The 23,049-nt window shown below is 33.0% G+C and overlaps 1 protein-coding gene across 1 annotated transcript in view; it reads right to left on the bottom strand.

The window, feature by feature from the left end:
• LOC137926773 (RNA-binding protein 24-B-like) overlaps positions 1-19,521 on the bottom strand; it is a 33,884-nt gene extending 14,363 nt beyond the window's left edge. The window contains exons 1-2 of the mRNA XM_068770471.1: positions 19,157-19,521; positions 9,801-9,927 (exon numbers count right to left, since the gene is read on the bottom strand). Of these exons, the coding sequence (XP_068626572.1) occupies positions 9,801-9,927; positions 19,157-19,378 (349 nt within the window). The 5' untranslated portion in view covers positions 19,379-19,521. The remainder of the gene's footprint in view (positions 1-9,800; positions 9,928-19,156) is intronic.
• Positions 19,522-23,049: the final 3,528 nt, after the last annotated feature.

Raw genomic sequence — 23,049 nt, forward strand, 5'->3', positions numbered from 1 at the left:
TTTAATTTTTGGATTATTTATTTAAACTTCAACATTCTTTTTTCTGATTACAAGTGGGTTGGAGTTATAGGTTATAATCTTTTCCTAGAGTTTAATATGTATAGAGCTCTAACATGCTTATGTACGTATAGCAAATACATTTCAAAATTACAATTGAAATAAAGAATTACAATGGTATTTTTATAATGATTATTTTTAGAATATTTAACGTTGCAATTAGTTGTTCACGCTCTGTGGTGATTAACCTAAGTCGTTAATTACTTAATTATAGATAAGCAAGCCCCTGACACCATGAATTTCTTAGCGTTTTAGTTTTATACACTCTAAAGACAGGTGTGAATCGATTATGGCGTAGCTCGCTGCACTCAATAATTCAACATGTCGCTGTTTGGACAAGTGCCCCGTTCGGCCCTCATCAGCACTACCATATAATAAAACTTTAACAATGTTTTCATAATCGACGTCAGGCTGTTTCAAAACGCGCATTGGCCGTAACCCGCGGTCGCGCGTTTAGATACAAGGCTATCGATATTCTGTATTTACTCAGTACGATAAAACGAAAAAGTTTTTTTTTATATAATCGGACATTTTAACTTGAGTATTCCTTATTTAAATCAAGAATACTATGGCGAACATAATTATAATTTATGGGCAAATTAAAAATTTGGTTAAATTTACGTCAACTTAACTAAAGACTAAAATTTTAAGGAACTCTTATATAAGATATTTAAGATTTTTTTTTGTGATTAAATCGGGTAAATCTTGAAATACTAAAATAGGGTAAATCTTGAAATATAAATAGAATACTGTGTACAATAAATCGTAGTTATGTCAATTTAAGATTTTAAAATTTCGTTAAATTGATGTTCACTGAATTCGCTATAAAGTCTGAAATTGATAGAAACTTATATAAAATTGGAAGCCATTCAAATATAAAACACCTTATCAAATAGCGAATTTATTGTTGAAAATGTAAAAGTAAGCACTTTAAACGAGCAACACTGTATATCGCTACACCTGTATTTGTTTACGCAGTTAGGTATAAATTTTAGAGTTATAATTAATACGCCTTCGTTTCCATTGGACGATACAAATTATAGCTTATTTATTTTGGCTTAGCTGATGCGCGTGCGTCGAAGACTGATACCAAGTTTATGGCTCTATCAATGTCAATGATTGTATTTCTTTCGAAAATAGAAAGCTTTCGTATATGTATAACCCTCACACCACGTAAATTTTAAGCTTCTTCCTAATACATAAATAGAAAGGACATCGGGAGTCGAGTATTCAAACCGATTCTACATCACTTACAACTATTCTTTGAAATGAAATACCTTTTTTAAAAATTAATATTCTATTTATATTACTACTTATACTGTAATGAAATAGTAGTAAATAAAAGACATTGTACATAGAAAGTTGAAAAAGCTACTGGCCAAAGCTGGGATAGAAATAGCCTTTTAATTTATATTCTGACCAAAATGTAGCCACGTTTCTGGCATTCATTTGTTTTCGAACAAAAGTACTGGCAGGTAAAATTCACGTTAGGTTTGTTAGCATAAAACCGGCTGTGCGATACGTTTCTTTCATTTGTTACCAACCCTAACGGTAACGTATCCTGTAGGAACAAAAGGACACAAAGGCGAACTAGTTTAACGGACACTTCTTTTTAAGATGAACCCTAATTTCAAATGTAATTGAATGTACACTTTGTACATACGTGTACACCGGCATTTGTGCATAAAATCGATGGGAGAAAATCTGCCACAAGGTCAAATAACCAGAAAATCTGGCTTATGGCTGAGAAAAAGTTTGATGCAGAAGTAATAAATGGTAATTCTGCTACCGTGTGCATTTGTGTAACGTATTTTGTACTTAAACATAGTAATGTTTGTGTAAACAGTTATGCGTTCTCGTAAACCTTAAATCTTGCAAGACTAACAAATGTAGACTAAACAGAGAGTTCGGCATTAACGGTTTTCGGTAATGCGTTTATTCAACGATGAGTAGATGCGAAATGGTTTGAAGTTACTTTTAAATTTCCAAATATTACAGTTGCTGTATGTTTAGATTTATCATTCAACTCCGTCATCGATATATTCAAAAAAAATATTTAAATTTAGAACGTATTGACAGGGATGAGTTTAAAAGTGGTATAAACGGAAACCTGTATTGATGTTCCTACATCAGACTTTTAAATTCGTTAACCGTCTCGACCTTTGGAACCTGAATACTTAATTTGATTTTCAGACTCAACTTGTTGTTTAAATCAGAGTACGTAAACAAATAAAGTACCTTTTTCTGGACTGACCTTAAATTGTGTAATGTATTCGAGTATCTTCGAATATTATTTGGTTTTGAATCCATTTTAATATAAGGATCGTCACAGGATATACAGCGACGCAAAGAAAAGTATTTTATTAATTTATATTATTTATTTAATACGTAATTTAATACGTAAAAAGGCTTGTGAATGTATTAACATTCTATGTTATTATTGACATAATAAATACAAGAAATAAAAATAAATTTGTAATGTCTAAATTTCGTCTCCAAAAAGTTATCAAATCGTTTATGAGTCTGAGTGTACACATAGATAGTAAAGTTTCACAAGATATCTTAGACCTTCATTTTCGTTAAATCTAAAATTAAAGGTATATTTTTAAATAAAACCCTCAAGAGTTTTTAGTTAATCTACATGTACAGAACTTAGTTGTCTCATGTTGATTGATATAATAATGTATATATTGCACATTGCTAAATTTCATTAAAATAAAAGCAACTGTTACGTTTTTAGCATGCAGCTCTTTCTTGATCTTCTCAGCAGTCAGCATTCTAAGGCGGTGGTAGTTTACTATTTTAGATAAAAATAATGATAATTTTAAAATAATTGGCTATCCAAACGTGCGTGTAAATTACTATTTGAATAAAGATATTTTGAATCTTTTGATAAAGCATTATGTTGATCCATTATTAACTGCCACTAATGGTTATTAATACTTGTAACCGAACTTTAAAAATAACAATAATGTGTAAATAAAAAATGACCAAATTATAGATCACTAAAAATCCAGCATTTCCGTAGTTATTTAATGAAACAGGAACATGGTAATGCAACTAGCGAGTGGAGCATATGGCGGGACCGGTACAGCACGGCCAGGTGGTCGTCATGCGCGCCCGCACCCATTGTACTAACCCCTCCCCCTCCTGCGACCCCCGCAACTGTTCTCGCTGCACGGAACAATACCGTGACCTCTACAAAACATTGCCAACATGCCGCATTTGCTGCAAGGATTCTCTGTCGCTATATAAAACGTTTGTCACGCATTTCTCATACATCTGAATCATTTTTTCCAAGATTACGATCGATATTGCGACATTATGTTTCTTGTTTATTTCATTACATACAGGTGATTAGTTAAAGGTTTAAAAGCATTAAAGAGGTGAATATGCGGCAAAAACCTTTTACACCTATTTCCATTAAAGCGGTATAAAGTAATCGCTCTAAAATTTTCTTTTCTATTGATCAATAACTTATGGCAGTAAAAACTGCAGGAGTAGATAGTAAAAAATGATTTATTTTAATATGCAATTTTATGGCCGTAGTATTTACCGGGTCACAGATCTATCGGATTTTTAGTTAGAAATTCAGGTTTTTTCGCAAAATATTGTTTTGAGGAAAAATTCGTTTACCGTTTTTTATGTGTTGGTATGATAAGCGCACGAGTTTGCGAACAGGGCAAGTCAGCCCATAACCTCTTTATACAATAATTGATTATAGGCGTAAAGGCTTTAATGGGGTAAATGTATGTAAACATCATTTTCTGTCAATTAATGTATGGTATCCTATCTAAAATTAATTGTTTCAGAAATAATATATATGACGTTCAAAATTCGGATTGCTACATGTTACAATCTCTAAGACTTTTACACCTATTACTAGTTTTACTATGTCTATGAGCTTCGTTTATCGTTTTAAAATAGCATGCAAATCATGGATGTGTGAATTTGAATATGCCAATGAAAACATAAAGTAAAATAGAAACTTTACAATAATATTTAAAATGACGGGTTTGTATGTATGTAATCATTTTTTGTTTACTTTTAATTTTCTATGTTACTAATGTTAAACAAACTTACAGCAAAAAGATTTATTCGCTTCCCTGTTCCGCGTGAGTATGTTAGGTGAATCATCGTAAATCGTATTTCTGGGAGCTTGCTTTAGTGTAGTCCCCGATGCATCTGATCGTATTTTGATAAGGAAAAAATGTCTTTAATATAGAGTGAAAAAAAAATTAAATTTAATCGTAGGCCGTAAATTTTAAACCGCACGTTACACTTTCCTACTCACCAATTAAGTTAAGTTATTAAACGTATTCCTTTAACAGAAACATGTTATTTAACAGAATTCTTAATGTTATTAATATTTTAAGAACTACTGTTTCAAAGAGGGTAATCGACACAATAACTCTATCGTAATAAGTCCTTCTAAAACTCAACAAAAACGTGCAAAGGTTAATCCAGGTGACGAAAGACCAATTCTATTTCTATAATTTACACAAAGCTTGTTGTGAAATTTTTAAATCTATCAGAATATTTATAAAGTATTATTTCATAGATTAGTATGAAAATTGGTTACATTTTGAATTAAATTTAATAAATACTCTAGCAAAAAAATGCTAACACGATTCTATAAAAAAATAGTTACATATTAACTTTGATACTTTGAGATTTTTAGGTAAACTTGTTGCATTCCGAAGCCTCAGGAAATTTAAAATAAAATATATTAGTGTAATGTCGGTAAAGACAGTAAATAATGATAACCGGTAACCTCACTGTCAAACCGATATCTGCATTGTGTAATAAAAAAGTATAACTTTGATACGTAAACAAACAGGATTTATAAAACAATTGAAAATGTTGAGAATACTTCTTCAGCCATCGCATTTAAATGTGAATGCTTACAGATCATCATTATCACTATTTCAGTCGTAAAACGTCCATAAAGGCCTTCCTTAGAAATTTCCACATAGTCCGGTTGGAAGCGGCCTTAAGCGTATTCCGACGAATCAACTTTATATCAATTATTCATTTAAGGTTTTAACTTAAATATGAGGTTTAATTTACTCATATATTAAAAACAATATATTTTTTTCAATGCCATGCTAAAGCATTACGTATTTAGACACCGTAACATAACAATACGGTAAACATAATTTAATGGCAAAATGACAAGGCATAAAAATGATTAGTGTTATCTGCCTTAAGGGCATAGTCACTATGGACGCGGAAGTTTTATTGCATCGTGTCATTCGAGCCGCGATTATGAAGACAATTGGTTATCCTCGAGCTGTTATTCAGATTATATATTTATGAACATTTTGTTTTTGCTTGTAAAATTTGCTATTGTCTTCTATGTTGCAGGTGATGGATAGATTTTTAAAAAATTACATTTTTTTGAAGCGGTATCGCATTCATGTGCAAATTTTTAAATCCTTTTTTTTAATTTAATGTTGTGAAAGTTGAAGTGTCCGGTGTGCATAATATTTATTATACTGGACATATTTTGCTTGCTTGATTGAAATCACAAAACCATATTCACATGTCGCCTTACAAGGGTTGCGCGTGTCGTGTACGGGGGCGCAATCAATTAGCGAGCCTCCTACGCCGAGCACTTCCGCTTCCGAGCGTTTAGGGACTTCCGGTTGGGGTAGGAGACCGCTTGTTCCGCTTCTAATCATGTCGGTGTGAAATACGTCACCGGTGCGGTATGCCGATCAGATTTATTTGTTGGTTTACAGTCTCTTAATAAATTACAAGACACCAGCTCTATCTAATTTGAGAACATCTGAAAACTTAAATATGCTAGTATCATTTAATCATTTTAATAAATGTATTTTCTATAATAGTTACTTTATTTAATAGCGACAGTATTGGATTAAAATAATGATACCTGTAACGATAATGCTTGTTTGAAAATAATTAAAAATTAAGAAAATTTTAATCACCCCTTCATTACGGTCGATTACCAAACCAAAATCGGGTAACAAAATTTTATATAAAAAAGATTTCCTTAAGTCTAAGGGAGTGATGATGGCGACTGGTTCCTTGAAGTGAAGTGGTGACCACGGAACGGTTAAAGCAGCGTAGGGTGTCCACACACAAGGTGGGCAAACGGGACTTGTTAAGGCAGTCGGAAGACGCTATCGATTCTTTTTTTTTGAAAATCCATAGTAGAAGCCTATGATCAGTAGTGAATGTCCTGTGGTTCAAAGGATGATGATGATTATGTTTATGATGGACTCTAAGCATCAAACGTGAACTGAGATGACTAAATAAATATTCTATACTCATTAATATTTTTATTTTTAGAATAACCAGTTTTATTTAATATATCAAACTTATACCTTTTACACAATGTAGTTATCGGTTTGACAGTGAAGTTACCGGTTACGGTTTATCATTATTTATGGTCCTTACCATCGTTATTCACTACATTTCATGTTAACATTTCCAGTAGTTTTGGAACGCTTAATTTACCCTTAAAAGGCAGAACCTCATAAAGACGATCTATATCAGGGGTTAGCAACCTTTTTAATTAACAGGCCATTTTAAATTTTTTGGCGGTTTGCACATAATGTAACACTAGTTATTAATTTACGAAACTTTACATTTAATAAACATTTGTATAATAAGATATACAAATTTTAGTGCAAAATAATAATGAACCGGAAAAATGTATATACTTTAAAAATTTAATGAAAAGTTTGGCACCGCATCACATAGTTATGATCGATGGGTATTATTAATTTATTGATTCGGTTAAGCATGTATCAACTTTTATTATAATCAATTTTATACAAACATATTAATGAAAGAAAGTCGGTAAAATAAATTCAATATTAGAAATGCTTGGCGGGCTGCATAAACATGTTTGACGGGCCGCGAGTTGTTCATCCCTGGTTTATACGAAGAATGGATTTAATAGATATAGGTGACTTCATGATTTTGTAATCTATGTGAAAGGTATTTCAATTAGCTCATAAATAGGATGTAATTATTATTAAAAAGTATTTCAACCTTTGTATCGCTTTACGATCCGATGCATTATTTGCCATGAATTACTTTTTAAAAGAATAGAATTGTAGATCGAATAATCTATGAATCACATACTTTACTCTTGTCCTCATCACTAATTCGTCACGCTATAGCAATTCTTTTGTGAATTATGCCATAGAATATTATAATAGTTTACAAACACAATTCGAACTATTTTCTGTCTAAATTAATCATAACTAAGGTTTTTTTAATACAGGCCGCTTCCAACTTGTCCTATTGGATATATCTGAGCAAGACGTCTCTTACGACTGATATGTCGATTATGACAAAGGTTTTATTTTCAAAAAAAACATTCAGATTATTTTTAATTTGATGTGAATACACTTTAATATTATTTATTTAAAAACTATTATATCTTCAATTTTTATACATAATTTATTACTGTAACAAAATGTGTTTACTATTCATGATACAGTTTTCAATTCATTCTTAACTACTTTTTTGCTCTCTCCTTCAATTTTCACTTAAAATTGCCATTTTACAAAACAAGGACAATTATATAATATGTTTTCATTCTTTTGGTTCTCAACAAATCTGTCTTTTTTTCACAAACGGCTACATAAGAAAGCCTTTCACGCAAAGGAATAAGATACGTCCTTCTGCATGCAATGTCCTGCTCTACATATGGTTTAAGAACACTAAAACCAGTAAAACGATGTTTTCGGTCTTAATACAAATCTATATCTATAAAATAAACACCTGTATTTACAACTGTAGAATAGCTAGACTGTGGTTTAAGATTTTTATATGTCTACGTCGGGAATAGCACAAGTTTTAAAATATGATATTCACTAGATTGGAAATATGAATAATACATTTTATTTATGTTACTATGCTTAAATAATGTAACTTAATAGTTATGTGTAAATTTAAATTCATTGACTATTAGACGGTACGATCTCCGGGTCACCTGTATTATAATAATAATTAATCTTATCTTTATTTTGTCCAACGTTGTATACTTTTATAATATATAATAGGTTATCTATTATTAAAATTAAAAAAAAACTTTAACATGTACGATCACGTTTAGTCCTTATACTTTCATATTGATTCATAAATCAAATTAAAATAATTTGTAATTGCAACAGTAAATCGAATATCAATAAAGTATGGGATTTTTATTATTTGTTAATATTACAATTTTTTATGCTTGCAAGTGAAAGAAAAAGATCGTTTTTTTTAAACGGCGAATCAGTTAATTTTTTTTTTCAAAAATAAAACGGGCAATGTCCATGAAGTACTCGAGCGATAGCAACTAAATGAAACTTATCGTTTGTCTGATATGATATTATAATCAGTCTAACAATTGACCACCTCGAATTCAATTAATCAGTTATTTTTATCAACGTTCTATTGATAAAAATAATTTATATTACTATAAATATAATTAAATAACGATGCATGCATTGTTATTGACCTAAATCAAATATTTCTTTTATTCTTCTTACAGATAACTACAAAATCTAAAGATGTAAATATTGAACCTGCTTCTATTTATAAAAAAAATGTTTAATGGTAGCTTAATTCGAAAAAAGCTAGAATATTAATTATTGCGTAAGCAGAGTAAAAGATTTTCAATTTCATAAAATACGTAAAATACTTTTATCATTGATACGCGAATTAAATTGAACATCTTTTTGCGATTGTTCGTATTTTTATAACGTTTGATTATATTTAAAAGATTTTTCGAATGGTATTCTTGATGCCTTATCCTCATAATATTTAACTTATTTTATTAATTATAATATTTAAGTTATGCAGCTCAATTTCTGTAGTCCGAATAGGTTTTCTTTTTAAATGTAAGCCAGTTTTTAGTTTTTTATTAAATTATTATTAGACAAATGCATTATTTAATTATTTATTATATATTATTATATTTAAATATTATTAACTTTACGTACATTTGTATTATTTAATTAACGTTGATATAAGACAAAATAACAAAGTGAGACGATATTATTCACCAAAAATTCTATGGCATCTTTCTAATTTATATTAATATCTTTAATATTTAAAGCAATCGAATTAACTACAAAAGTCATGTTTACTGAAGTTTGGATATAATATCCTTCCAAGGATCGTAAATTAAACGTGTATAAAACACATTTGCGTTTTGACAAACGCGACGAAAACGCGTACATGAATATGTTGACCCCCCAGGCCGCAGCGGGTCACACGCGACGTGATCGTACGATTTTTTGTCGCGCAAGACGACACGCTGTCGACTCGAAGAACGGAGACGGTCAAAAAAAATCACGTGCTGTTCAAGCAACGTGTTCCTCTCCAAACAGCTGAGTTCTGATAAGATATGCTCCTGCGACGTTTATGAATTACTAGTTACCGGGTAAACTAAAAATTGTATGCCCGGATTAAATGAAGGCGGCATTTTATAAATAATTAATGTCATTAAAATAAAAATCTAACATGGAATGGACGACACGGCATGTCCATTAGAATAACATTAGTATAATATTTTAACAATAACTGTGTTCCTGTGTATTACCTTAAAAGCCCAATTAAAATTTAGTATAAATATTATTTATCAAATAAATTTAATAACGGCTTTCCTACTATACAGGATTATTAAATTGCACATTTCATTGAAAAATAAAACAATTCCACATAGTCAAAACCAAGCTAATAAGTTGAGGTTTGAAACTTAACAAATTATCACTAACCTGGCGCCAAATTTCCTCTTGGTTTGGCTCCTAATATTGCAAGATTAACGTTTGCTTTTCTTCCATCTATAATGGGATTTGGATCCTTGCAAGCTCTCTCCGCCGCTGCCCGGTCACCCATTATTACCTGGTAAAATGGAAATATAGAATTAATATCAAATCAGAACCATACGAAATACATATTCGATTATTATTAAAATCTTACACCGAATTTACATACGTTAACCTCTAACAAAGTATAGGTTGATTTAAACATAGCCTTTAACATTGAGAACGTATTTTGGCTACAAATTATAATTAACAGTTATATTCGTATTCGACACTTCGATAAAAGCTTTGAAAGAGTGAATCTATGCCTCTTTTGTCAGAAAAAAAAACTTTAAAGTTTTTATTTCTAATTCTTATAATGTTTTCTATTGGTATGTGACAGTCCGATAAGTTTTGGACGGATTGTTAACAATAATACATTTTAATATTTTGTAAATTTTTAAAACGCTTTTTTACATTACGTTATTTATTATTTATGACATCATTGATTTTTGAATTTCATTTTCTATTCATTAATGATAGCATATGAGTTATACATTCAACCCTTAAACGTTTTTTTACACCTATACCCTGTATAATAAGACTTGTTCATAGCCAATAGGGAATTGTACCGTGAAACTAATAATTCATAAATTGGTATAGCATCTACTACCGTTGTAATTAACTCATATTTGAATCTGGAAATGTGTAAAAATAGAGTTTCATTGGATGAGTTTCTGGAATTAAAATGATAAACGAGATTATACATGCGACAATGACGTAGATACGATATTACCTATTGTAATGCATGCGCGACGGGTCGTAACCTCGAGCCTACACTGCACGACCAATATTGCTCGACCTACACTAACAGCAAACAATAAGTACAAAGTATAAAATCAAAGGGTTCGTGTTAAATTGGATGATGCACAAGCATCACAAAAGTCAACTGATCAAACAAAAGTGTTAAAGACCAGAATGTATCGACGGACTGATAACGTAGAATAAAGAAATCTTCAACGATCGAATACATCAAAGTTTTCTAAATTCCATTACAAAGCCAGTAGTAAATTTTTTATTAAAAAAAGTTAATTAATCCAAAGGTAAAATATATACTACAATGTCTATCTTGAACACATTTCGATGTTCAAAACAGGTACTATACATTTTCTACAATTCCTACGTGATAAGTTGCTCAAAACGTAGACACCGTAGATAGTAACAACAAACATTTAAACTAAATCACTGCTATACTTCTTTCGCTGAAGTGTTCACATTGGAAAATGTACTACTTATATATGGTTAGTCATAACGAAGTAAGGGTGCATTTACATGCATCTGTTGTTTGCACATCGCATTCGGATTGTCTTTCGATTGTAATGAATGTTCCTGTTAACCCTGCGACTTGGTACATTAACCAAATTATTTTTATTTATCCTATGATTTGCCGAATTCATGAACAGATTAATTTTTTTATCTATGTTTCTCGGACAACGATAGAAAGTGAATCGAAAAAAAAAAGCGACAAATACACATTCGAATTGGAACGGCTCTTTTCTTCAATTGAAGAAGACGAACAAAATTTATTGACAATGGCAATACTATATAATGAATGCACAGAGTGTGCATTATAAAAGATTTTATCCCAAAAATTGAACCCACGACGTATGCTCAAACTAACTTGCACCTTATTGAAAAAACAGCCGCTAGTAAACCTATCTTCATATTTTTTACAATTGTTAATGCCCGTATCGTCTATCTCATTTACTGGCTTACAGAAGTGCTTTTGAAGGAACTCCTATTATAAAATTATCAGGCAAAATTATAGAAACGTAGATGACGATCTTCTTATTATATTTTATACCTGTGGAATATAAATAACATGCAGAGCACCAATCAAACTCAATCTTCAATAATAATTGTCACAATCGGTTTGATAATGTATTTATTTAATCGTTTAATACATTAACTAATGACCTTAAATATAATATAAAGCATAAACTAATTAAAACTGTAATAAATAGAAAAATACAATAACAAATAGCTTTTTAATTATTATTACCTTACGCTTGTAATAACAATTTAATTAAAAACTTTTAAATGTTTAAAGAAGTACGTGACAATCGATTTGTACGCGCTGTGAAAAAAATGAGCAATTCGCGAACAAAATGTAATGCTGATTATTAAACCGTACAATACGCCGGCGTGATAAGAGCGGCTATCGGCTGAAAGGCAGCCTGTTAGTAGGTTAGTTGCGTTTATTTACCATTTACGACTTTCCCTTTCCTTATGCGCTGGAAAACAGATCGTTCATTGTTACTTTACAGGGCTGTCACGTTTCAAATGCAATATTCTCCGTTACCAATACCAAATATTTCTACGTTCCACAGGCATATTCATCATAACATCCGATAGACGCTCACTTCAAGACATCCAGCAAAGATTACCACGATGACCGGAATAACGCTGCCTGCATCCAGTGACTTCCTTCGACCTTCACCATGCCTTCGGTCCACCTAGTGGAGGGTTCACCCGCGCCAATTCTATCTTTTGATCCCAAAGACCGAAAATCTCCAACCCCATCCTTGCCATTATTCTCCGAAAGGCCGATCATAAACGACCATGTCCCAAAGCCATAAGTCATCACCGACAACACACACCTTCGTTTTCAGACTTTGCGGTATTTTGGCCGACGTCTCTCAGAGCTTACCGACCGCTGCTCATCTCAGTTAGATTCTTCGAGCGAGCGAGCTTTCTCGAAAGTATTCGATGCCTATATATTTTATAATATTTTGCAAAATATCTATCTATCTGTGTAACGGCCTAAGCCGGTCACCGAAGGAGCCCACTAGCTTATTCACCTATTTAGGTTAAGCGCCCCCTTAACACTGCAACCTCAAACTTGCGGAAACCATAAATGCCAATAAAGCAAACATTACAATTAGTCACGAAACAAAACGTCATGGGATAAGTTTGTTACTGTTTTCAATTAATTTCAATGGCATAAAATTATCTGACTATTTATTTAATATTTAAGTTAAACTAAAGAAAAATATTTTCACTTTAGCAAGTATTAAAATTTATCCTTTCAATGTATGAAAAAAAAAATTATATACATTTTTATCTGTGAACACTTTGATTCAGTTTTCATTCGCAATTGTATTATAATTATTAACATTTAAACCGTAGCACGTCAACTACCTGACAAAGGCCTCTTCTTTAGATTTTCAAGTGTACCGGATAAAGTGGCCACCGTCTAGCGTATTCTGACGACCGTAACAAAGTCGTCTATGGTCTTCCTTCTGCATGTTAGTTAGTGGTTTCCACTCGAGATCCTTAAGTCGCAGCAGCCATCTGTTCTGCGCGCTCGGTAGCATGCCAACTGCCACCTCAACATGCAAATCCGCTGGGCTATATCAGTTACCTTTGCTCGTCTAGGGATCTCTCTATTTCACGATTCGATCGGCAGTTAATAAAATGATCTATATATAGCGTTTTTATAGTAGCCTGTGTTTTAATAGTTTTAATAAATATTTAATTTAGTTTTATCAAGAATATTTTGTCTACAACTATTAACTGATTACCAATATATTTATAAACCAATTTTGGCGATCTACATGTAAACACTGTCACTGAAACTGAAATTGTACAAACAGTAGGTAATTTGGCAGGATACAATGTAATAAGCTCTATTTTTCTTGTTGAATTTACGAAATGGCGTCAAATGAAGAATAAAAATAAAATGTATTTTTTCTTTTTATTTATACAAATAGTAACAAACAACTAATAAAGAGCATAATGTTATAATATGATTTCAAAAATTAGCGTTAGGTTTTCTGCTATTACGGATTTTAATATCATAAATAACGTGCACTATTGGCTTAACATCCTATTGTTTTTATTATACGAATAATTGTCATTTTAACACTTTTTTAAATTAAATATTATTAACAGCCATTACTTTTTAAATGGCCCCTGTTTTTGGGGCCTATCGTACTTGCCCTGTCTTTGGTATTCAAGGATCATTTACTTCAATATATATTTTTTACACCATATTATTTATTCTTTATGAATTCTTTCATTTCTTTCATTATTTCCTAATCCTTTCATTCATCATCTAACTTTCGACGCCTTCCCACCAGAATACCACAGGTTTACATTAAAAGTCAATGTAATATGCTATGCTATGCGAAAAAAATATTCTCGATTCAATACTAGTTGTAGGTTTTCTGCCAGTAATCGACAATCAGAGGTCACTATGAAGCCTTTATCCGTAAAACAGTGCTGTAACCCCATTCTGTAACGCGGTAGCTGAAGAAAATTAACTAACCTAATGTCTCTGGGCCTCATTGGCGAACTCTCGGTCGCTCAAGGAGCCACGGAGAAGGCTATGTTCGGGATTAAGTGTAGTTTTAAATATTTCAGGATAATTAAAAACATTGTCACGTTTTCTTAAATTTTTAAATGTCATATATTACTTCCATGTTATTTCGTACACTAAAAATATGTACAGCACACAGCTTATTTATTAAGAAATTAACAAGTTCTTTATTTATTTATGCATTGTATGCATGTGTGTGTGCATGCATGTGCATGTATGTATATATCCATGTGTATGTGAGTAAATGTTTATATGTATCTTGTAAGACTTTGTTGCTAATCCTGTATGTGCTATAGAGTTTATTAGGAACTTTTTTCTACGTAGGGTTATGATCCTTTAGCACGTCCTCACAATGTAAATAATGCTAAAGGCGGAAACTTGTAATGAACCCTTGAAGTCGCCTGTCAATATGTTACTAATTTTTAAGTTTCCTGAACGAGTTAAAAAAATTTACAGTTATTGTTGAAAAATAAAGTCGAACCTATGTTACTTGTTTCAAGTTAGAAAAAAACTCGTAAGTGCTATTTTCTCTATATAATGCACGTATGTGTATCTTTCGACCACCAATATCACAAAATTCAAGTATTATCACCATTAGATATAGTATGAAATATAAAAAGAATAATAGGTTATGCAAGCTTTCTAACGAAGTCTTAATAAAGATTTCAATCAAAAACTTGTCTGTGTTAGGCCTTCCTAACACAGACAAGTACATTCGTACAAAATTCCAAGATTCTTACAAACATACCGGCACGCACACCGAGTAGAAACTATGAATAATGGTAACAGTTTTCTAGTTATTAGTTAAACAGTTAAAAAAAGCTATAAAGCCGCTGTTGACATACTAAACTCCTTACCGTCATTCCTTTCTTTTGAACCGCGATAACAGATATTATTTGAAACTCGTTTATGCTAATAATTTGCGTAGAAATTTTCATTTTCCATAATTGCATTTAAAAATAACTGCACTATCGAGTGGTCTATTATACCTTTGTTAATCACTGTATAAAAATAAATATGTAAAACGTATTTTAGAGTGATCGTTTTCTTTATTCATTTAATATATTAATGAAAAACAACGATTGCATATAATAAGTTTTCTTTTGTACACTACAAGAGTATTATTATGTAGTATATGTGTAGTAGTATGTGATTTTTTTTATAAAATAATGTTTTAGGGTAGCTTTTCTTGGTTTTGATTGTCTTCAAGTGTGTTACAGCCATGATGATTGAAGTGTTTAAATTCGTCTGTAAAATATACGGGAAAATAATTGTTTTTTTTTACAATTTGTATTCTCCATCACCTTCCTCGTACGGAAACAAAAATAAGAAAAAGAACTTCCGAATCGGAAGAGGAGGAAGAATTATCGAAAGAAGAGTTATCGACTTTTGTACATTGCAAATTATTTAACGATTTATGATTATTTATACGACATAAAACAAATCAAAATGTACTTGTATTGTTATAGTTTATTTATACGTTTTGTTACCAACTCGTTGTACAAGTTTTTTTATGTACTCTAACAATCATAACTATGTGTTTCTTATAACTAACCGCCGATCTACCTTCGCTTACGCTTCACCTGACAACGCTTGCCATTTATTGACCGTGAATTAAGAGAAAACTAATTTGTATTATTTTTAATTTGGCAATAACATTTGGGTGCAAAGAAAAAGAGTACACTGTAAATATCTTCATAGACGATAGCTCTCGCACCTGGGGGATGATATATGCACCTTCAGGCTATTATATCATCTTTATTTCATATGACATCCACAGTTCTCAGAGACATCCCTAGACTATTTCAATGTTGATCTAATATGTAACTTTTAATTAATTATAAAAATATATAGTCCATCCTAGCTTCTTTCGTTTGTTCTTCTCCGAGGTATTTATCAGTTTGACGTCAAGAAGAGATATTCTGCCATATGTGTACTACTTTTTAAATTTGAATGACATTTTCGTAACGTTAACAAAAATTGTATAACTTCTCCACAAATTCACATATCAAACGACTAATACGCCGTAGCCAAGTATCAAGACGTGTCTGAATAAATGATCTGTGAATGCATTTATCTCAGTTGATATCTACGTCGTAGCGTGTCGTAGCAGAGAGGCGGGTACAAATCCGTGCCGCCCAGCAGTTTCCACTTAGTCGAAATGTTTGCCACGCCTCGAGAGCTAAACGTACCGATCTTTTATTAAATAAATGTTAATAAAATTAACAATAAATCCTAATATTATATTTGTAGAATTATGAACAAAACTTAATACTCCAGATTCAATTTTCTCAAAGTAAATACAATATGAATACTCCAAATATAAGGCGTAAAAATATGTATTAAAATGTGATTTGTCTAAGTTACAATAACAATTACAGTTAATTATATTAATATATTAGTTATTATATAAATGTCAATAATTATCATAAGCATATAATGATACCAAAAGTTTTTTTACCTATTTTATACTATTACTTGAAGCTATAATACTTCTAAAATATATTACATAATCCAATAACAGCTGTTATTTTTTTACAGTCGTCAAAAGAGGGTTCAGTGGACTTAGATCGTTGATAAATGATAATGAATAAACTGCATTTTTAAATAAACATAAAAATACAGTAGATTCGATTGATATATATCATAATGTAAAAGTTTAATTTTTTTATTTATAACAAAAGTTTAAAAAAAAAACCGAAAAAAAAGGTTTTGATGCGCCTAACATACAAATAATATGTTACATATTTTTATTTCTTTACGTCATTTATGTAAGATTGCTTTTCTTTTTTAATTAGAATTGAAATATTAAGAGTATCTTATTCTTCGTGTGTACTACGTTCCTGTGTAGAATCGAACCCCTTTATTTTTTGAAACTCTCACTCTTTTTAACTTCTCCAAGAAATGGTTACCCGATAATGTGATAAGGTGGTATCTAGAAGTCAATACATACATCGTACGGTCACAAGGAGCTCATTGATATATACTGTCAAGAAATCAGTCAAGTTCTGAACCTTACTGTAAAGAAACTACTGCAGAGACAGCTAACAGACCGCTATTGAGCTAGTGCATCTAATTTACGATCTATTTTCCACCATTATAATTGATAATAAAAATCTTACATACCGTTACATTTACCGACGAGCTCTTGGATCCCTTAGGCGGACATTGCCTGAAGTAAACAAACGCAAGGATCCCGAGAGGAGATTACAGCAAAGCATTTCGACTCAAGGGCGCCCGAGAAGGCTGTGCCTCAATCTGGTCCGTTACTTCCTGGCTAATGTTACTACCACTACGGAAGATCCAAAAATACCAAAATAGATTTTACTAATGACAAAATAACTTTATTACGTTTTTAAGGGTTTGAAATGATACTAGTTACTAATTACTAAACTACCAAGCTACCAAAGTTTGTTGAAGGTAGATCAGACTAAATTCGCAAGAGAATATTTAAAATTAGTTAGAGCAAGGTACATTTACGGCCGATATTACTACTCTAGTATCAATTATGTGTTCCAACTTAAGAGGCGCCTTACGTAGTATGTTCAACTGGGCTACCATTTATCGTACCAACTATGTGACAAGGGCAAGCTTTTGTCACCGTACACGAATTTCTGATCAAAAAAATGTTTGGTAGCATGTTATAAGGACCAGACTCTTCTCTCTCTGAGATTTAAAAAAAAAAATGATTGTATATTTATTTATTTATATAAGCATTGACTAGTTTTTGAGATAGACATAAGAAAAAAGTTTTTATCTACCAATAAACTTGTCATTCTAGTAAAATCAAGTAAACATAAACTGCATCATATATTTAACATGGAACGTTTAACATGAGCCTACTAGGGAAAAGAGCAGAAGGGGATATTAATTACGCCTTAGCCCGTACTATATCAGATAACGTTCTTTTGTCTATAACAAGTACTTTAGCACGTAGCTGGTCTAATGTTCTATCCAATGAATAAGTAGGACGCTTAGAACACAAAAAGTACATGTATATGGATAAGTATAAAAAAATCTAACTTCATTTGGTGCAAATATTGCACAACATTTCGGCGTTAGCACGGTGCATTGCAATTATTACAGCTACTTGGATGTCACAGGAGGGTGCATTGGGACATGTACCCACCCTCAGCCGGGCCCTACCCCAGCTGAATTGAAAATGGGGTTGTGATTCATTTCCCACGAACCCCACTCGCACAACACAAAAGCCTCAAACTTTATTACGTTTCAGAAACTCATAGTAATATTTTTTTTCGGAGTGACGATTGCACGCATCTGGTCATATGCGTAACTGCGGAATAATATTGAACGTGAAATGCCAATGAAGGTTGCAGCCATACGATTAAAAAATCTTCGCTTCACTCGTAATTCATTATCAACACTTATTATCGCATGACGACAAATAAATTTATGAAAACTATGTTCAATTAATAAATACAACATAAATAATAAGAAACAAGTGAAGAAAAATATTTTTTTCTGAAGCGCAGGGTAGCAAACGCAATACATGGTGCATTCACCGAATGATAAGGCGTCCTCTGCAGCCTCTAGGTTTTACATCAATCGTACAAGAACGAAACCGAATCGTTTATATCTCCACTTATTAAAGTTGCATCTAGTTACCGGAATATTGGTATTCATATTTTTTTTTAAATTTTCCGGGAATCAACAAGATCGTAAGCGCTCCTGAGTGAATGTGCAACTTCCGTGTTAGATGTAATTTCGCGATACGTCTTGTTCGTGCGTATGTGTAACCTCAAGTTAGGTGCTGATATAGTAGGTAGCGCCGAGGTGCGATAAGGTGCGATAGTGCGACTGTTTCAGCGGCGACACGACGCGAATGCGCCCAGGCATAGTAGTTTACGTGTCAATTTAACATTCAAAAAGACCCATGTCACTGTTACTTTAAATTAGATTAAAAAATAGCATTAAGAAATTATCTCACGAATCCATATCCTCTGCTTTTGCTCGTCTGCCTGTCTGTGATAACGACCGCCTCCTCGATGTCCCCGTAGACGGCGAAGTGTTCTCGCAGGCTCTTGTCCGTCGTGTGGTACGGGAGTCCGCCGACGAAGAGCTTAGTCCACGTCGTGTCTTTCTGGCCGGGCAGAGCGCCCAAAGCCAGCAGCCCCTCGGACTCGGCCGGCAAAGCGCCCGCCATCAACATGCCTTGCACCGCCTCCGTTGCGCCGGCCACCTTTGCACTGCGTACACTGTCACTGACGCCGCGGCTGCGGATCAGTATACGACTGTATGTTATTGTAAACACCGGTTACGATGGAGGCGAGCGTTCCGTGCGGTGGTTGCGCGCGTACTGATGCCCGTTGGGAGCGCACGTGGCGCTCGGGTACTAATTTTAGCCCCCGCTCCCCGCGCCGATCACCAGATGCGACGTGCGCCCCGCCGCCTGCTGCCTACCCTCTGCCGCGCGACGCTCGTCTAATGACACGCCTCGTTATCACCGCCGCTTGTTCGCTGTTCAATTGAAGAACGAAGAACATAAGCGGTTCTTGTTCCTATCAACTTATACCTGCAATCACAGTATCTGTGGTACAAATTACTTCACACGCACCATTTGCAAAACAAATAAGAAATCATACTAACTTAATTGTATGACGACAAGTAAGATCTATTTTAAATACACTAATCATGTACTCACATGTTACAACTTTTATATTATTTTTTTATTAACCATTTAAAATATACAGTAACGTTATTGTATTATTCCAGTCCGATCCTAATCAAAGATTTATATTGCGCGAAAAATGACATAACTTTGATAACTGACTAAAATAATTTATTTACGGCAATAGTCTTTTAGAACTATTTTTAAGCATGACTTTTAAGTCCAAAACGAAGACCTCAATTGTAATGTACTTTATGAATATCGTATTAAAAACATTACAGGATACTTAATTTTATGGATGATATTAGTGTGAGTTTGCATCAAGCCTACTAAATGGTGACCGTTACGGAGCCTTTTTCTACCGCCGAACAGTAATGTGAAAAACGACTGAATTCTGGTTTGAAGAACACTACATTTAAAATATGGATTCAAGGAATAAATTATATTTCAAAGTGGCAAACAATTGTTCGTTTTAAAGTTAAAAACTTTGGTTAAAAATCGCAAAACCTATTGCTCACTATAACTTGAACGTGCTGTAATTGAGAGAAAGAATGTTAAGATTTTCATGCGGTTTTCTTTAAAAAAATTATAGAACAAAATGTTAAGAGGCAACAATTTTTTTTTATTTATAAACATCTTCGGTTTGGCCTTAGATCTAGGAACCTCGAGTCGATAGCCAATTTCTTTGGCCACCACGACACATACGTAATGGTCGGCAGTGTCATGTTATATATAGTATTGATTGATTATAGATATAGTATTGATACGAAGTATGAACAATTGGCAGTGCTTTACGGTTTTATCTAGTGATAAATCTCTCTCAATAATAATGTACATATAATGTGAGGATACTTAATCTTCTTGTAGAATGGAGTTTCAAGTTATGGAGTAAAAATTAACTATTATCGTCTGACAAGTAATGGTTTAAATATCACTGGGAAAGTTTTAGCTTTTACCGGTTGCTATTGCTATTGCTATATGCAGGTTTCCTAACAAAATATCATGTTGACGAAAACATTCGTTTACCGTTTGTGAACTATTGATTTATCGAACGCATAAGTTCGCAAGCGAAGATCATAAAATACAATGACCAACCACAAGGTTACCTCTGCTCTTTGAATATGTGATTAAATATCGTACAATATTCATAATAGAATAACAAATTGAAAAATTTCATATTACATATTTATGACATGGACTTCATCAGCTATTAATTACTAGAAAAGATAGTTTAATAATATCAAAACAAATATCCACTGTAATCTAAGAGACATTTTTTCACTTCTTTTTAATTTGATTTTTAATTTTAGGAATATATTCATGCTTGAATGCACAATGCTTTAAATACTGTACTGTTTGGACATTAATAAGAATTAATACCTTTTAGGTAAAAGGCACAACTTATCTCATTTCTTAGTTATAACTACAAAAGGATGCGATTATATTGTTGACAAAATGTCAGTCCACTTTTTTTTTCTGACCATAAACTTGCACTGCAAGGCAGAAGCCTTCCTCAAAGATTTTGATACACTATAATCGCTACGCTGGGCAGACGGGATTGAGGACGCTGCTGCCCTCTACCCCTCCTCTCATCCTGCTCCTTATCCTCAAATCTTGTTTGTGAGCAGTGACAACTCTAAGTAATTAATGTACAAAGTAGTAATATTCTAAGATTGTAAAACGGGAATTGGACCGGCCACCTACGATCGCAAGTCTCAGTCCTCTACCGCTGGACTTCCATTGTTCAACCCATATTCAAATTCAGTCCACATTCGAACAGGAAAAAAAGTAACCTTACAAAAAAATTATAGTGGTTTGGCCCACGGCTTAATTAAAAAAAATTGATCATCAAGTCATAAACATGTCTAACTAAACGTTAGTAAAAAAATATATATATTACGTAATTTCCACGAGGTCGGATCATATCACAGTGGACGTCAACCCCCGATCATATTACTATCTAGTAGCATTGCGCGTTGCTGGAGTCTCTTCCGCCATTTGTCTCAGCGATAATGCTGAATTGGTAATAGCGATAATAGCCGGGCAATAGCAAGCGTCCAAGCCGAGATTCGGTCCTCACAGACGCTGTTGTGTCGGAATGCCAAGTAGGTGACAGCCCAAGTCGAGGTCCCGTCGTTGGAGCCCTTGAGCTTAGTCACTTCACGGAGCGTTCAACAAGTAATCTAAGAGTTCGGAGGTCTCCCAAACGGGTAAAATAGTGGTAAGTGGTAAAATAACAGCCGGAGCCCTTCAAGTTTCGCTCTTATAAGAGGTCTTATGCTGAACGCGCTCTGCGCCCTGCCACCTCAAACCCGTGAAATCTGCAAATGTCATTTAGATAGCAGTGATTGTTTGGTAACAAAAGTATAACTTGAAACTAAAATTAAAAAAAATAAAATATAAACATTGTCCATGTTTTGAACACGTAATCTTTTGTATAGGTGACAAAGCTGCTATAAGTATGTGGTATTAGTTTAATAATTTTTATTTTTATCTTTTTTCTTTCAATCGGTCACAGGAAAGAATCATGACTCCCACTACCCAATGACTACGTTCTCATATATACTTATGTGTCACGATCTCTTGTTCTTTAAATAGCTTTTAGTATAAGTTTTTTTTTTGCTTTCGGGACACAGTCCCTGTGGTCTTTTCCAGTCTTTCAAATAATCTATCAGGTTTCCGCATGATTTCATCATCATCATTTCAGCCGCAGGACGTCCACTGCTGGACACATGCCTCCAATAAGACCAAATGGAAGCGCCCAGCATCCAGCGTCTTTTGACGACCTTCGGCACGTCTGTCCAACTTGAATGTGAAGGTTCTACGATGCCCTTAAGGAATCGTGGTCTCCACTTTCGAATCTTAAGGCCCCTGCTTACATCTATTCTCACGTGGCTGGACTATTGCCACTTCAATATGCCAATCCGCTGGGTTAAGTCGATTACTTTTGTACATCTACCGAACTTATTCAACCTTATATATAAATCTCGGGCATAGCACTCTACAATCTTCTCAATGAGGCCTAAGGCTTCGTTTACTTTTACAAAAATTGAAAATTTTAGCAAAATCAGTAATATTTTTTCTGTGCTCCTTTAAACTCTCTGTCTCTCTCTCTCTCTTATTACGTGAGAAACAAAACTGATTACAGTATCGTAATTTGAAAAAGGATTATCATGATGTATATTATACACACACTCTTCACAAGTCATGAC

The sequence above is a fragment of the Battus philenor genome, unplaced genomic scaffold (assembly GCF_028537555.1).
Source record: "Battus philenor isolate CCGP_79_NKW_IND1 unplaced genomic scaffold, ilBatPhil1.0.hap1 SCAF_3, whole genome shotgun sequence".
Taxonomy (NCBI): Eukaryota; Metazoa; Arthropoda; class Insecta; order Lepidoptera; family Papilionidae; genus Battus; species Battus philenor.